Consider the following 16,087-nt stretch of genomic DNA (forward strand, 5'->3'; position numbering starts at 1 on the left):
CTGGAGATTTTGCTGTGCACACTCGAGAGTCAGGCAGCTTAAATGTGTTTGTCTTCATCTGTAGTTACGTTTCATTGGCTGGAAATGTGCTAACTGGAATCATTCATGAGTCCAGATGAACAAAAACAAGTGTTTACTGCTCCACGCTGCACGAATCTGAATCAAAATCACTCAGACGCGCCCACGTAGGCATTCCACTAAAACCATGTGACCACCTTCACCTTTAAACCTGTCGTGAATATAATTTTAGACTCTTCACTTTATTTTGAAAGAACAGATTTGCAGGAAGTGCGGCTGCTGCAGAAACTCTTCACTTTTCACTGGCTTTAATCTTGAAGGTTTCTCCAGATGTGGAACATTCATGCTAAACATTCAACATCTGACGACCGTCTCCGTGTAAAACACTGACAAACTCAAACTTTATACGGTAACTGACAGATTTATTCCTCCATTTTCAGGCATTTCACAATGAACTTGGATTAGTTTGATGATTTTATTCACGTCGGTGAATAAAACCAGCCAAGAGGCTGATTCCTGCAGAGGAGGAGGCAGAGTGGAGGAATCTGCAGGTTCTGTCTCTAACACACAACCAGAGCTTCAATCATAACGAGCACATAATAAAACCATGATCCCCCCTGATCGACTCTTTTAGCCTGTTTCCTCTGGATCGAACAGGATCTAACAAACCCCAGCTTCTGCTGGGACACTGGTCATCATGGGAGGAAAAAGATGGCTGCCATGTTGCTGTTTCCTTTCTTACACCAGGGTTATACTTCCTGTATCTGTGGGTCTGAGTTTTTAATCAGAGGATGAACTTAAAGCTTTCAGTCTGCTCTACAACCCACCACCTATCCACACGTCTGCTAAGTGGACTGGAAATCAGTAAAACTTCTACCAGACTTTAGAAAATATTGCATTAAGATGAGCAGACAGATTTTAATCTCAGCATCGTGCACACAGATTTTTCAGGACACTGGAAGAGTTCCTGCCGTGGATTTAGATGTTAGTGTTGTGTGGATGATCCCATTCTGTGATCTTTGTGTTACTAACACTGATGCTTTTACACTTTAGGACCCTCGAGACCTCTGCTGCTCAGCCGTCCTGATCGCTGCCTCCACTTTAACCAGAGGCTGTAACCTCTGATCATTTCACCTGCACCGGCAGTAAAACTCTTCTCCAGAACCAAACGTGCCATAAACCCATCACAGCTTCATCATCAGCTCAGTCTCAGCAACATGCAGACGACCGAGCAGCAGAAACTCTGCAGGGAACGTCTGAAGTCTGTTCTTCAGTTTTCCCAGCTCACTGTTTATTGAACATGAGACAGAAAAATAACTTCACCTTTAATGTGAAACTTTTATCGCCTGTGACATGTTTGCAGGAAGTTTACATGCTGTGATTTAGTGTCACAGCCATAAATATCACACAAGGTAAAAACTACAAGTCCCAGCATCCTCTGTGTTTAGGGAGGAGCAGTGAAACAATGTACATTTCAAATTCCTTTAATTTTAAATATGTTTATATTGTCTATCCTGTAAAATAGTCAGATGTCTATTCATATTAATGTACAGAATTCACCTGCTTGCTGCTACTACTGTACATTCACCCAATATATATATATATATATAATGTTCTTCCTCTACCCCCCCAATTTTTGCACATGTTGAGGAGCGTGTCAGGCTACATTTCACTGTGTGTTATACTTATATAACTATGCATGTGGCAAATAAAGAACCTTGAACCTTGAACCTTGAAAGTGAAAGTGTTGATCCTCCGTTCAGAGCAGCAGGAGGAGGAAGGTGGAGCTGAGGCAGGTGAGTGTTAACATGAATATGTTTCTTCTTATGACATAAAATAATTCCACGCTGTTCGTGTCTGTGGGTGAAACGTGAGGCCGCTCGGCTCCTCTGAGCGCTGGTTTCCTGTAAGTAGAGAGGAAGTGAGTTTAGCTGAGAGAGCAGGAGGAGAGTGAGAGCTGTGCTGAGGCAGGTGAGTGTTAACACCGCTCTGACATTACTGTGTCTCTGTGGCGGGAACAACAGGCTCCGTCAGTGGAGGCAAAAATAATCAGACTTTGGTTTTTCAAAGGAAACTACTTTATGTTGGGAGAAGCCGCGCGCTCATTGGATAACGACTTGTCAATCTCAAGTTATTAGCCAATGAGCGTGCCGGTTCACAGTAAGACCCGCCCTTATCACGACGTGTTTTTAAAACTAAAATGGCGACAGAAACTCTGTGAGTGTAGTTCACTTTATGAAAGTGCGACGTTTGAGCCACTTCCTGTTCTCAGTCCCGGCGTCCTGATCACCGAGGTTTCTGTTGCTCTGATGTCTGATATTGATTATATCGGTAAACAGGCTGTAGGCAGAAACATCAGGTCTGATCTGAAAATCCCTTCAGAAACAAACTTTAAGAGTTTTATGTCCGTGTGAGGCCGCACGCTGATTGGATAACCACCTGTCAGTCTCAGGGTATTAGCCAATGAGCGCGCAGATTCACAGTAAGATCTTATCACGTCATTCTTTTAAACTAAAACATTAACAGTAAAACTGTAACGTGTCCTGTGATCTATAAACACTCTGTGATGAATAATCTGAAGTCATTTTGAGCCTGACAGTAGTTTCCTGTCACAGAGCTGAAGCTGCAGGCAGTTTTTGGCACCTTTATATTTAATTTATTCCAAAATAAATCAATAAAGGTAGAAAAGAACTCTCAGTGACATTAAAAATCTACTTTTAAACACAGATGTGACCAAGTGCAACAAATATAAGATGAGATGTTTACAGATATTTGAAGTATTGATCATATGTAGAACACAGAGCAGGGGCCCGTTCTTCGTACGTCGCTTACTACATCCAAGATCAAATGACACATCCAAGACCAAACCATCGCGCTAACCGTGAGCTCGCTAATCCGGTTCCCCGAACACACCTGCTGTTGACGATTAGTACAGCTGGACGCAGTAATGTGACATCACTGGGTGTCGTAAAAGGGGCTACGCATCGATAGTAGAAACATTGATCGGCAACCCGCTGATTGGTCGGCGAAAATGTCGAAGGGGCGCGCTCGGTATTTTCCGGCAGCAGAGCAAGAACTCATGATTGAGGGATTTCAGGAGTTTCAGAGTTTAATTAAAACGCAAGGGAACACTGCAAAGGCTGCAAAAGCAAGGAGAGAGGGCTGGCAGGAAGTTGCTGACTAATCAAACTCGTAAGTAATTTAATAATAACAATAATAATGGAGTGGATTGATATAGCGCTTTTCAAGGCACCCAAAGCGCATGACAATACCACTATTCAGTCACTTTATTATTTATTTATAGATTTATTATATTACACTATATTATCCAATATTATATTACATTATATTATATTGTTATATTATATCCCCTTACACATTAGAGCCACAACAGGACCCACTAGAACATGGGAACAGGTAAAAGTGAAATATAAGAATATTCTACAGAATGGTAATATTTATCACTTATATTGCTTTTCGTCTCTTGGAAAGAGACCCTGAAATAATCTGTTTGTTTGTTTATAACAGCAACCAAGAAAAGGGCAGAGCAAAAAAATACAGGTGGTGGTCCTGCACCCCCTCGTCAACAAGTTGGTTAAGTAAATAATACCCTCACGGGAAAATCGATATCTCTCTATGAGCACACTGTCGCGCTGAGCTAAAGGATCCTGTCTATCCCGCAATATACGCTGAATTCTGAGGACTCTCCTTATCAATCTTGCACCTTCCGCAATGGGTGGCTCGCGTATACGGACAGGACATGGCTGCGACAGACTTCCCAAATCCACCTTCGCTTTTATAGCCGTGGTCTCTCATCTTGATTACACGAAGTAATTTGCAATTACTACTCTGAAATATGAATTACATCTGTAATAATCACATACATGTAATAGAATGTTAATAGTACATTTCCCTTTTTTAGGAAATGACCTGTGTGAAATCAATAAATGGATCAGGTGCTGCATTGTCTTTAGTTACATTGATGTTATTTATTTATGGTGAAACAGTGGTGGAATATCGCTGTTGCTTTCGTATGAATGACGCGGGCATACCTGCGTGGCCGCGATCTAATCCTGTTTACATAAAGTAAACCTGCTCCCGAGCAGGTTTACGCTTACGGCTCTGTTGCTATGACAGCAAGTCCCGGATGAGCTTCGGGGAACCGAACGATCCAAGATCACGCGAAATCGTCAACAATCTAATCCAGCTAACTTACTTAGCGAGGTACGAAGAACGGGCCCCAGGTCCAATAACAGAGTCATCCTGCTCACAAACAGCAGTTTGGTTTCATGAGCTCACTTCCTGCAGTGATCCTCAGCTTCTCTCCAAAGGAGCCGTAACATGTGGGCTCCTCACCATGATGATGATCCCAAACACACTGAGTTCCTTCATCCACCTGATCATGTACTTATTAAATAATGTGATGGTTTTGGTGTTTTTTAAAGACTTTGAGCCTCTAAAATAACTGGTTTGGACTTTAGGGCCAAAGCTCCAACATTAGAAAGCCGTCAGTGTGATGCTTCCAGTACAGCAGCACCTCTGAGTGTGTGTGTTTACCTCTCAGACTAACTCCACCCTGACATCAAGAAGATGGAGGAAGAGGACGGAGCAGCATCCAGCTGTGTGTCTGTGAGGAGTGACGGGGTTACACAAACACCTCCACCTTACAGTCATGGACCTGCAGCAATAATGTAAGAACACTACTAACTTTATTAGTCATTTCAACATAACCATGACAGAATCATTGATCTGTGATTGGTTCAAACTGTTTGATCTGAGTTTGATTTTTATTGACTTGTTTTCTTGCTAAGATCTGAACTCTGTAAGTTTAAGTGAAGTCAGTGCAGCAGAATCAGAGAGAAGAGCTGAGAACAAACTGAGTTCATTCAGAGACAGAAAAAACTGGCTGATGATTGGCTGACCTGTCAGCGTTATGAGGCAGACACAATATCACAGAGGGATCAGCTGATCATATGGCTGTCAGAGAGAACTGATCAGTTATTGATGTTTGTGTTTGCAGAGGTCAGAGGTCACAGTCTCCAGCATCCAGCTGTGTGTCTGTGAGGAGTGACTGGTCCAGAGAAAAACCTCCAGACTTCAGTCATGAACCTGCAGCAACAATGTTCTTCAATCATGGAGCTCAGCTGACCATGTAAGAGAGCTGCTGACTCAGAGTTCAAAGGTTGTTTCTATAAATGTTCTGCCAGTGACATCATAACTTAACCTAACACTGGTCTGTTGTTAAAGTTGTATAATGATGATGCTAGTTTGGGGTGTATTTTCCTGCTGATGCAAATGCATCTACTTTGCCCTTTGTCTGGTGCTTTGGACAAAGACGTCCAATGAAACTCAGAACAACACAGTTTGCACCACCAGCAGGCAGAGGAAGTGGCTGACATCCAGAAATCCTACCAGTGGCTGAACAAAGCTGGACTGAAAGACAGCACAGAGGCACTAATCATGGCAGCACAGGAACAAGCTCCGAGCACAAGACCCATAGAGCCCGGGGTCTACATGGGTCTTTTTGGGGGGGTTGTGTTGTATTAATAGTGACTTTGTTTCTTTGGACCAAAATCTTTTGTTTTTCAGTTCAGTTGCAACATTGACTAACACTAATGCAGGGGTCGGCAACCTGCGGCTCTTTAGTCCTTACAGTGCGGCTCCTCGTGGTTTGGGAAAATAAATTAGAAGTATTTAGCTGAAGTGTATTTTATTTATGTTCTTTTTTAACTTGTAGTTCTAAATTGGAAGATTTTTGTGATATTGAAATATAAAAAGAAAATTATATTTTATTATTTTTTCATCGCTCAAATAAGCGTCACACTCGTGGAAGCCGGTGTACCCGCCGAAACGCCGTGCATTTATCGAGACTTTCAGCCCCAGGTAGGCCAATTATGGATCTTCGGATCCACATTATGTCAGCAGCTGTTCTCCACCGTGAACTATGTTAAAAACAAACACCGCTCACGCCTCACAGACGACAGCTTACAGTCCTGTAAAGATGAAAGTGACTTCGTACAGCCCCGACCTGCAGACGCTGTGCGCAGAGGTTCAGGAGCAGAAGTCCCGTTGTAAACATATCACGGCAGACCCGACGATGTTTGCATGAACACGCTTTTCAGCTTCTCTTTATTGACCACTTTTCACACACGGTTGCTGTACGCACACAGCCGGCTGTAGCTTTGCAGCTCACAGCCCGACACACAACAGCACAGACGTTAAGGCGGCGAGGCGTGATTGCGGGTGCCGCTCAGGTGCGTCCACCTCGCCGCTGCAGACCACGCCCCGCCACACACATTAACCAGGTAAAATACATATTTAGGCAGAATTTTGCAAATATCTATTTTTCATCTTTCAGCAGCATAGAGCTTTTTTTCCAATTGTTTTTTAAAAGTCAGCTCAAGGCTCCAAAAGCCCAAAGGAGATATAAGGGTGGCGGCTCACAGCAGTTTTTGTTTGCTACATCATTTTAGTTCAGCTGGGTGTCTTTCCTTTGGTTATATTTCTTTAAGAGTTCAAATGTGTTCATTACATAAATAACATGTAATTTTCTCTGTAGCACTTCATGGATTTCATAAGCAACACACCTTAGTTGTTCACACAAAGCATAAAGGTAAAAACAGTATATACAGTGTTATCTTCATTCTAGATGTCAAAAAGTATTTGTGGCTCCCAGTGTTTTCTTTTGCGTGGAAACTGGCTCCAAATGGCTCTTTGGGTCCTGAAGGTTGCTGACCCCTGACCTAATGGTATATTTTTTTTAGCTGGATCGTTCTATAAAAACATGAATCAAATCTGAGAAAAGTTTCCACCTGACCTGTTGAATGTTATTGAAGCCAGAAGTTTGCCTTCATACTGTGTTTCTTGCATGCCTTTTGTGGTGTACTAATTGATGTGAAATGAATGCAATGTGGTTGTGTTTGCAGAGGTCAGAGGTCACAGTCTCCAGTATCCAGCTGTGTGTCTGTGAGGAGTGACCGGTCCAGAGAGAGACCTCCATATTTCAGTCATGAACCTGCAGCAACAATGTTCTTCAATCATGGAGCCCAGCTGACCATGTAAGAGAGCTGCTGACTCATTTACGGGTGTTTGAAATTCTGTGACCACTTTGTAATTTTAGTTTATATTTTAAAGTGTTTTTATTTGTAGTTGCCTGTATTTTTATTACACTGTGTGTAATGTGGTGGTTTGTGCTGTTTGGGATTGTTTTGGTGTATTTGTGTCAGAACATCAGATAAATGATTTCATCACATTTTAAAAGAAAGTATCAGGATAATAATCTGAACTGAGTCATCAGAAACAGAAAGATGGTCTCAACAGGCCACTGAGCTGATCTCCAAAGAAATGCAGAAGATTGAAGAGTCCGAGGCTGTTTATTTGTCACAGGCATCGTCATACACGTACAACACAGTGAAATGTGCTGAGCTGCTCCTGTGACTGGACAAAACATTATAAACAATCATTAAATGAAATAATGAAACATTGTGCAGATGTAATGTTAAAGTGCTTTGTGCCACATTAGCACAGCATGTACTGACAGAGCAGTGCAAGCAGAACAAAGCAAATGAGCAAAGTGATGTAAACAGAGTAACTGAACAGAGTGAGCAGAGTAATATCAGCAGTAATGAAGCAGCAGGATCAGTGTAGCAGCGTGTGACGTCATAATGAATCAGGTATGATCTGAAATATGACAGTGAGACAAGAACATGATGTAAGGTCCTGTTTAAACCCTGATGGTGATGCTATGAGGGGAGCATGTTCTGATTTAGGACTTGGATGGTCTGAGGATAGAAGCTCCTCTCTGTTTGTGTCCTGATGGTGCAGAAGCTTCTGCCTGATTGTAGAAGGAGCTGAAGCCAGCATCATCCCAGAGGTGAAGCTCCTCTGTGTGCAGACCTGAGGTCAGATTCCTCCAGGCTGATGTTCAGGATCTACAGAAACGTGTGGTTGTAGTTATTGCTGCACTGTGTGCTGACAGCAGATACTCAGAACAAAGCGCTGCACACGTGTTCTTTACAAACATCTGTACATATCAAATATGGATCATGGCAGTGAATGAACACGTTTCTGTCATTTGTTTCATTGGCTTCTTTTTTCTGCCTGTGTTCATGTGATTAATGTCTAACACATAAACAGGTTTGTAATCAAACATCACATCATCAGGGAGGCATCATGAAACAAAGTTACTGCTGGAGGCTGAACTCAATTTGGTGGCAATGTTCAAAAATATCACTCAGATCATTTCAAAGCTTTTAGTTCTTCTTCTTCACTTCTGTAAAAGAATAGAAAGAAAATCAGAACCAAGAAGTTCACTTCCTGATGACTGAACTCTTTCAAAATAAAGCTGAAAGCTCTGAATGTGACACCGCTGCTCCACAACAGTTTTTAGAGGAGGTCAAAGGTCAGTTGAAAGTGATGGATCCCAAACTTCCAGTACATCCAGTGAAGGACATAATCAGCTCTGTGATGAAGGCTTTTACTGTGGAGTTTGTAGGCTGATCACTCTGTGTTTAATAAGACAGGCAGGAACAGCAAAGGAAACTTGGATTCTGAACTCAAACACAAGTTTCTCCACTTTGACTTTTCTCTGTGACCATCAGAGCTTCTGCACAGTGTCATCAAATCTGGATGTTTGTCACTGACAGTCAATGATTTTAGTGATAAAGAAATGTGTTCACAGAGGGAGGAAGAGGAAGAGGAGTGGTGTCTGTGAGGAGGAGCAGCTGTCCTGCTGTGCTTTGTGTCAGGACGTCCTGAAGGATCCAGTCTCTACCAGCTGTGGACACTGGTTCTGCAGACAGTGCATCTCCTCATACTGGGACCAGTCTGCTTCATCAGGAGACTGGTCCTGTCCCCAGTGTGGAGAAAGATCCAGAAGCAGAGCTGGACTGCAGACAGCCAGTCAGAGCAGCTGTGTACAAAGTAAGACTGAACATCTGTCTGCTGATGGACTCATTTCTGAAAACTGGACTTCTTGTTGTTGTTCAGACATTGAAGAGTTTTCTTTCTGTTTTTCTTTCTTTCAGCAGATGTTGGTCTGCAGGAGGTTTTAGATGAACATAAGATCAGTCTGAGGAGGAGATGTGAACGTGTGACTGAAGGAAGTGATGAAACAGGAAGTAGAACCCTCCTCAACAGGATCTACACTGAGCTCTACATCACAGAGGGACAGAGTGAAGAGGTTCATAGCCAACATGAGGTGAGGCAGCTGGAGACAGCTTCCAAGATGGACGCCCTCCATGACACTCCAATCAGGTGCCAGGACATCTTTAAAGCCTTACCTGACCAACAGAGACCCATCAGAGTGGTTCTGACCAACGGCGTGGCTGGTGTTGGAAAAACCTTCTCAGTGCAGAAGTTCACTCTGGACTGGGCAGAGGGCTTGGAGAACCAACATGTCAGTGTGGTGGTTCTGCTTTCATTCAGGGAGCTGAACCTGATCAGAGAGGAGCAGTACAGTCTTCTGGAGCTGCTCCATGTTTTCCATCCAACATTACAGAAGGTCACAGCAGAGAAGCTGGCTGTCTCTCAGCTTTTGTTCATCTTTGACGGCCTGGATGAAAGCAGACTTTCATTGGATTTCACCAACAGGAAGCTGCTGTCTGATGTCACACAGAAGTCATCAGTCAGCCAGCTGCTGACAAACCTCATCCAGGGGAATCTGCTTCCCTCGGCTCTCGTCTGGATAACTTCCCGACCTGCAGCAGCCAATCAGATCCCTCCTACATGTGTTGACAGGCTAACAGAAGTACGAGGCTTCACTGACGCCCAGAAGGAGGAGTACTTCAGGAGGAGATTCAGTGATGAAGAGCTGTCCAGCAGAATCATCTCCCACATGAAGACATCCAGGAGCCTCCACATCATGTGTAGAATCCCAGTCTTCTGCTGGATCACTGCTACAGTTCTGGAGCACATGTTGACTACAGAGCAGAGAGGAGAGCTGCCCAAGACCCTGACTGACATGTACTCACACTTCCTGCTGGTTCAGACAAAGAGGAAGAAGAACAAGTACCACGAGGGACATGAGACGAGTCCACAGGAGCTGACGGAGGCTGACAGGGAAGTTCTTCTGAAGCTGGGGAGGCTGGCGTTTGAACATCTGGAGAAAGGAAACATCATGTTCTACCAAGAAGACCTGGAGCAGTGTTGTCTGGATGTGACAGAGGCCTCGGTGTACTCAGGAGTTTGTACAGAGATCTTCAAAAGAGAGTGTGTGATCTTCCAGAAACCAGTCTACTGCTTTGTTCATCTGAGCATCCAGGAGTTTCTGGCTGCAGTCTACATGTTCCACTGTTTCACCAACAGGAAGTCAGAGGTGCTGAAGAACTTCTTGGGAAAAAAATACAAAGAGTCATCTCTGGACAATTTTTTGATGGAAACACTAATAAAATCCCTCCAGAGTAAAAATGGCCACCTGGACCTGTTTGTTCGCTTCCTTCATGGCCTCTGTCTGGAGTCCAACCAGAGACTCTTAGGAGGTCTGCTGGGTCAGACAGAGAACAGTCCAGAAACCATCCAGAGAGTCATCAAGAATCTTAAAGAAAGGAAGACAAAATCCTCTCCTGACAGAATCATCAACATCTTCCACTGTCTGATGGAGATGAACGACCTCTCAGTACATCAGGAGATCCAAGAGTTCCTGAAGTCAGAGAACAAATCAGAGAAGGAACTCTCTGAGATCCACTGCTTAGCTCTGGCCTTCATGCTGCAGATGTCAGAGGAGGTTCTGGATGAGTTGGACCTGCAGAAGTACAACACAACAGCAGAGGGACAACGTCGACTGATTGCAGCTGTGAGGAACTTCAGAAAGGCTCGGTGAGTCCAGATGTGATCATTAATATTATCAATTAGTGATAGTTTAGTTACTCAGTCACACAGTAATAAATTCTTCTTGTTGTTTTCATGCTTTTAAAAATGTTTTGTTTTTTATCAGAACACTACATTTGTATTATTCTGGCAGAGACCTTGGTAGGAGAGTGCACCTTCACATGTATGTGGGTGTGTAACTGTGAGCTTTTCACCACGTCGTCGGTTTTTAGTCTTACGCTGAGTTTGCAGTCTGACATGTTTTATCTGTGTGCTGTTTCCGCTTGGTCGTGTTAACACGGTGCAGCAGACAGTAATGAGACTGTTGCTCATGTCTGTGCTGCTGTTGGTCTGTTAGCATTGCTCCTTAGGAGAGAAGACTGAAGTGAGACTTTACAAAGAACGTGTTTGTAGTAAAGTGAAACTGTGTGAAACAGTGAAGATGGTCCAAAGCAGCCTCTGTTTGTGCTTCTGATCACTGCTCTTTCTGTCTGATGTTATTGTCTTTATCTGGGCTCTGATTGCACTTTCTTAATTTTTCCAACTAATTATTGAACGTGTGAACAATCACATTATCTGTGACATCATCACCATCAGCATATGTGCTCCAGTTCTTTAGTTTTTCTTTCCTCTGTACTAAAGAGCTGAGATGGACAGCAGTGTGCCAGCATACATCCAAAATTAGAGTCAGAGGTCACTGCAGGTCATTATTTTTAAACCGTCACCACTCGTGACTCCGCCCCTTTATAACAAAAGTCACACAAACAGCGTGTGAGGTCACGAACACACCACAGCATCACCAAGTCACAAGGACGAGGCTCTGACAGGGACGACTCACAGCAGGAAGAGGTCAGTCTGTGCCCGTTGGCAGAGTGTTGGGCGTGATCACGTCGTATCTGCATTATTTGGTACGATCATCATAGAAATGATCAGAAATCATCACCAGACGAGAAGCTGAGCTTTGATTACTTGATGCCAGCATCATCATCATCATCCCTGGTGGTTGGTGACGTGTAGCAGCAGTGAGTGGGCCAGAGTGATTTGTGTGTTTGTTTTTCTTAAAGTGGATTGTTGAGTCATTCTGGCTCGTTTTGGTTTCACAGCCATCCTCCTCACCTGGATGCTGACTTGCCACTTAGTGAGAGCTCTGTGGAGATCTTCAGGTTCGCCAGTATAGTCGAGAGTCACTTTTATTCTTTTGGGACCCGACGCTGGAGATGTGGAGCTCACAGGGGCCTTACTTGCCGAGTTCTTCAGCGTGATTTCTCCACGGTGAACAGGTTTACCGTGGAGCACAAGAAAGCTGACCTTATTGCTTCGATGGAAACGGAGTAAGGCCGAGTTTTAGGACCACGGTAAGAAAAATATTCCCGATCATTTTAAGATAAAGTCGAGGTTAAAGTCAAAATTGTATTTGGAGAAAAAAGTTGAAATGTGGAGATTTGATGTTTCAAGACAAACTGCCAGGTTTGCTGTCCCCTCTACAAAACGCTTTGTTTAGATGAGTTAGTGAAACAAAGTGATCCACCGTCTTATGATAATAACTTTATTTCTAAAGCGCTTTCAAACAAAGTGCTGAACCAATATTTCATCATCCAGTTTTGCAGCATCCATCCTCTTTATTGTACGAAGGTGGAACCATCGATAACCTCGCATCCGTCCATTACAAGACATTTGATTTTGTACAAATCTTCCAGATTTGTGTTTTTCAGCTTTCTGCACCATCCTTTCAGCATCTTTATACTTTTCACCACACTGTGTTTATATAACACATGGATGTGTAACAGGAATCATTTCCCTTTTTTAGCTAACACCACTGCTGAAGTTTCACTGACTCAGAGAGTACAGCAACTGTGGCACTTTGTCCTGAAACAGCAAATCTCCACAGTTCTTCATTTTCACCTTTAATGTTGAAATTAAGGACATTATTTTTTCCTTAATGTAGCATGGGCCTTCTGTATAACAGAGACCCAGCAGTAACTAGTGAAGCCCAGTGTGAGGGTCTCTGTCTTTAAAATAATGAGAGCTGGTGATAAAGTGGTGGTGAGGGAATCACGGCTGAGATTGAACTTCGATCCGCCTCCCATGTTCAACTGAGGGCGAATGTGGAAGTTGCCACTCAGACCACAGTAACGTCACACCAGACGCTCCCAGTTTATTTTGTCATTTTAATCAATGTACAGTTGGGAGGTCGCTCGCTGACGTTTGTTATGGCTCCATCAAGGAACCTAATAAATCTTTCTGTGGAGCTCTCTGTGGCATGTTTGACTGAAATGTGTTTTATTTGGTTCCCGTCATGAAATCTGTCTTAAAGAGAACTAAACCTCAGTGCTGGTTCTGGTGTGGTCAGCGAGTCCATCCAGACCCTTCAAGACTGTTTTTCTTGGACTGATTAGGACTTATTTCAAAATGCTTGCTGTGACTTGGATAAATTTACAGACTGTGACAGCGAATATTCATTTTTGTGAGGACCTCATACCTTTTTATACCTTTTTGTTGGCCTGGTCCCCCAGTCCTCCCACTCCCCCCGGTCCTCGGTGGATGCTGTCACTTCCTCTGACACTGGCTCACCATTTATGTTGTGTCAAAAATCAAACGTGAAGATCTAATTTACTCTAAACTCTCTGACTGTTACTAATATAGTCATAAAATATGCAACAACCACTGGAGATGGAGATGAAGCTTCAACTTGCAGAAAATAGTTTATTAAAATCAGTTTGAATAAACCCAAGGCTCAGAGCAAAAGAGACAAAAGCGCCCCCAAGTGGTCAGACTGTAGACGAACAGAATAAACCCTATCAAAGACAAACACGCTGGAAGCATCTTTTCTAACACTCCAGTATTTATTAGCATTTATTATAAATTTATTGTGACTTTGAAGCGGTTCAGTGTTTCCTTTGGTATAACGGAGGTCTGACTACAGTCCAGTAAACACACTGATTAGGATTATAGATTAAACTGCAGTAATACTTTCACAGTGTGCAGTGATGCACAGGTCCGAGTGGTTTTACACTGAAATTCTCAACAACAGGAAACTATAAGAATTTGTTACTCTAATAATAAACATAGAAGAAGAAAAACATTTTTCATTTAGAGTTGATGAATATAAATGAATTTGAACTTTACAAACCAATCAAAGACAAACTGATCCATGTGAGTTTATAACAATATTCAAAGGCTGCTGCTGGACACAGACAGGTAACATCATTTTGACTTGCTGTCACCTGGATCTGGAGTCATAAACACTGAAGCGCTGAACATTAATACAAATCTGTTTCTGCCAACTAGTGATAAACCTGCAGACTAATGGCTCAGAAAGCTAAAACGAGCCAATCATTTCTGTGTTTAGTTCCCCTGAAATCAGATGTGATATCAGCAGCTCTGAGTTCATTCATCATTATTGTCCAGTGATGACATTTCTGCTCCGTTTGGTGACAGTCAGCAGATTTTTCCTGAGTGTGGACGTGAACAGTCGTACCTGACAGCAGCAGGTAGCAAACAGAGATCGTCTTTCCAGCTGGAACTCTTCACTGAGCTGAGCTCATTCAAAATGTCCTGGAGTCAGATTCAGGACAGGAAACAGTTCAAATGTGCGTCTTCACTCTGACTCTGGATCAGATCTCAGTGACAGACTGTGGACATTATGGAAGCCTAAATGTGACACCATCTTCCTCCTTCACTGCAGATTAAATCCAAACAAAGATTCTCATTAAAAGTCTGCAGGTCTGAGAGAGACTGAATCGTTGTGTCATGTCAAACACAGTAAGAGGAGCTGAAGCACAGATGTGAAGAGCAGATGTTCATCAGATTATGACCTCACTCTGTTTTGTCTTCATATACATTCAGTCTGTGTTTATAATGCAGATTTTCTGCTTTTATAATAACACATTTTATATTTTCTGTGATCACAGACTGACTCGGTGTGGACTCTCAGGGACTCACTGTGAAGTTGTGGCCTCAGCCCTGAAGTCCAACCCCTCCCATCTGACAGAGCTGGAGATGAGTAACAACAAGCTGCAGGATTCAGCAGTGAAGCTTCTGTGTGCTGGACTGGAGAGTCCAAACTGTCGACTGGAGACTCTGAGGTGAGTTCACTGACTGCAGCTGTTGTTGTTTTTCTATATTTCAGATCTTTGATTGATGTTTGAAACGTTCTTTAGTTCCTAAATGTTCAGGATGTGTCTGAAGACAAATGTGAAGAAGTTTGAGTGCTTTCAGAAATGTTGTGTCTTTCCAAACGACTGAACAACAGTTTTTCCTCTTGGCTGCAAATAGAAGTGACAGACTTGAGCAGGGTTCATTTAAAGGCTGACAGAAGTGGAGTGGTGACGGGGAGATGTTTGACAGGACAGCTTTTCAGCCTCCACAGGTTCATGTTGTGCTCCATCAGTCAGTGAAGATGAAGTCAGTACGGTTGAGGCTGTAGAGTGTGTGAGGGATGTGAATGAGGCTGTTGGAGATCTGATGATAGCAGATAAAAACAGGCTGCAGAGACTTTGAGCTTGTGTGGAAACAGACAGAGAAAAGAAAGACATGAATGTCAAAGCTAATAAAGGTGAAGTTAGGAGCTGTGATGATGTTCATGTATCAGAAGCTGATCGGGCTGCTACAGAGACGACCCACACAGCTGCTGTGGTGAGGTTTGTGTTAAAGCAGAGGAACACAGGCCCACACATGACAGCAAAGCAGGTTTCAGGCTCTGTGAGAGGATTTCAAACAGAAGCTGGAGAAGAGAAAGGACTACAGAAAGAAGGCAGCTGAGACCAGTCCAAGTGTTTCCATGGAGCCCAGTCTAACATTCATTTATACACTAACGTACAGAAGTGAACGGGAAAATGAATCCATAGTTTCAAATGTAGAAATAGTTCTCAGTTCATTTACAGAGTTTAATACAGTTCATGAGGAAATGTTCAAAACAGCAGCTGAGAAGAAATCTGCTTCACAAAGTTGGATCCAATTCCAATAGTTTGTGATGCACTTGAACGCAGCGTGAGCAGTTCACTGCCTAACCCCACAGAGACTGTCAGTCTGGACTTTTCTTTATTGCTATTGGCTGTCAGTGAGATTTCAGAGCAATCAGAGACTGTGGGTCTGTGTATGAAGTATAATTCATGTGCAGTTGTTGAAGTTGTAGAATGAGAAATAGCAGTTTGGGGTATTTCCTGCTTTCATTGTCCTGCTTGTGCTGATGAAAATGTTTATTGACGTGTGAATTCATTCTTCAACGCTCGATTCTGCCTGAACAATGTGAAAACTTTGCTTT

General features: G+C 43.0%; 2 protein-coding genes and 1 long non-coding RNA gene across 3 annotated transcripts in view; 2 read left to right on the forward strand and 1 right to left on the reverse strand.

Moving 5' to 3' along the window:
* LOC309701542 overlaps positions 1-2,127 on the reverse strand; it is a 211,683-nt gene extending 209,556 nt beyond the window's left edge. Inside the window, exon 1 of the long non-coding RNA XR_014275045.1 lies at positions 1,750-2,127. This is a non-coding gene — a long non-coding RNA (uncharacterized lncRNA). The remainder of the gene's footprint in view (positions 1-1,749) is intronic.
* Positions 1-16,087, forward strand: part of LOC309701485 (NACHT, LRR and PYD domains-containing protein 12-like) — a 1,029,495-nt gene that overhangs the window by 451,792 nt on the left and 561,616 nt on the right. The window lies entirely within an intron of this gene.
* LOC309700398 (protein NLRC3-like) lies at positions 7,683-14,823 on the forward strand (the record flags this gene model as incomplete). The annotated part of the gene is made up of 4 exons (XM_082523917.1): positions 7,683-7,691; positions 9,065-10,833; positions 11,928-12,179; positions 14,736-14,823. 3 exons carry the CDS (start codon positions 7,683-7,685, stop codon positions 12,157-12,159), a joined length of 2,010 nt encoding a protein of 669 aa, XP_082380043.1. The 3' UTR covers positions 12,160-12,179; positions 14,736-14,823.

This window comes from Aulonocara stuartgranti (genome assembly GCF_965226115.1).
Source record: "Aulonocara stuartgranti genome assembly, chromosome: 23".
Taxonomy (NCBI): domain Eukaryota; kingdom Metazoa; phylum Chordata; class Actinopteri; order Cichliformes; family Cichlidae; genus Aulonocara; species Aulonocara stuartgranti.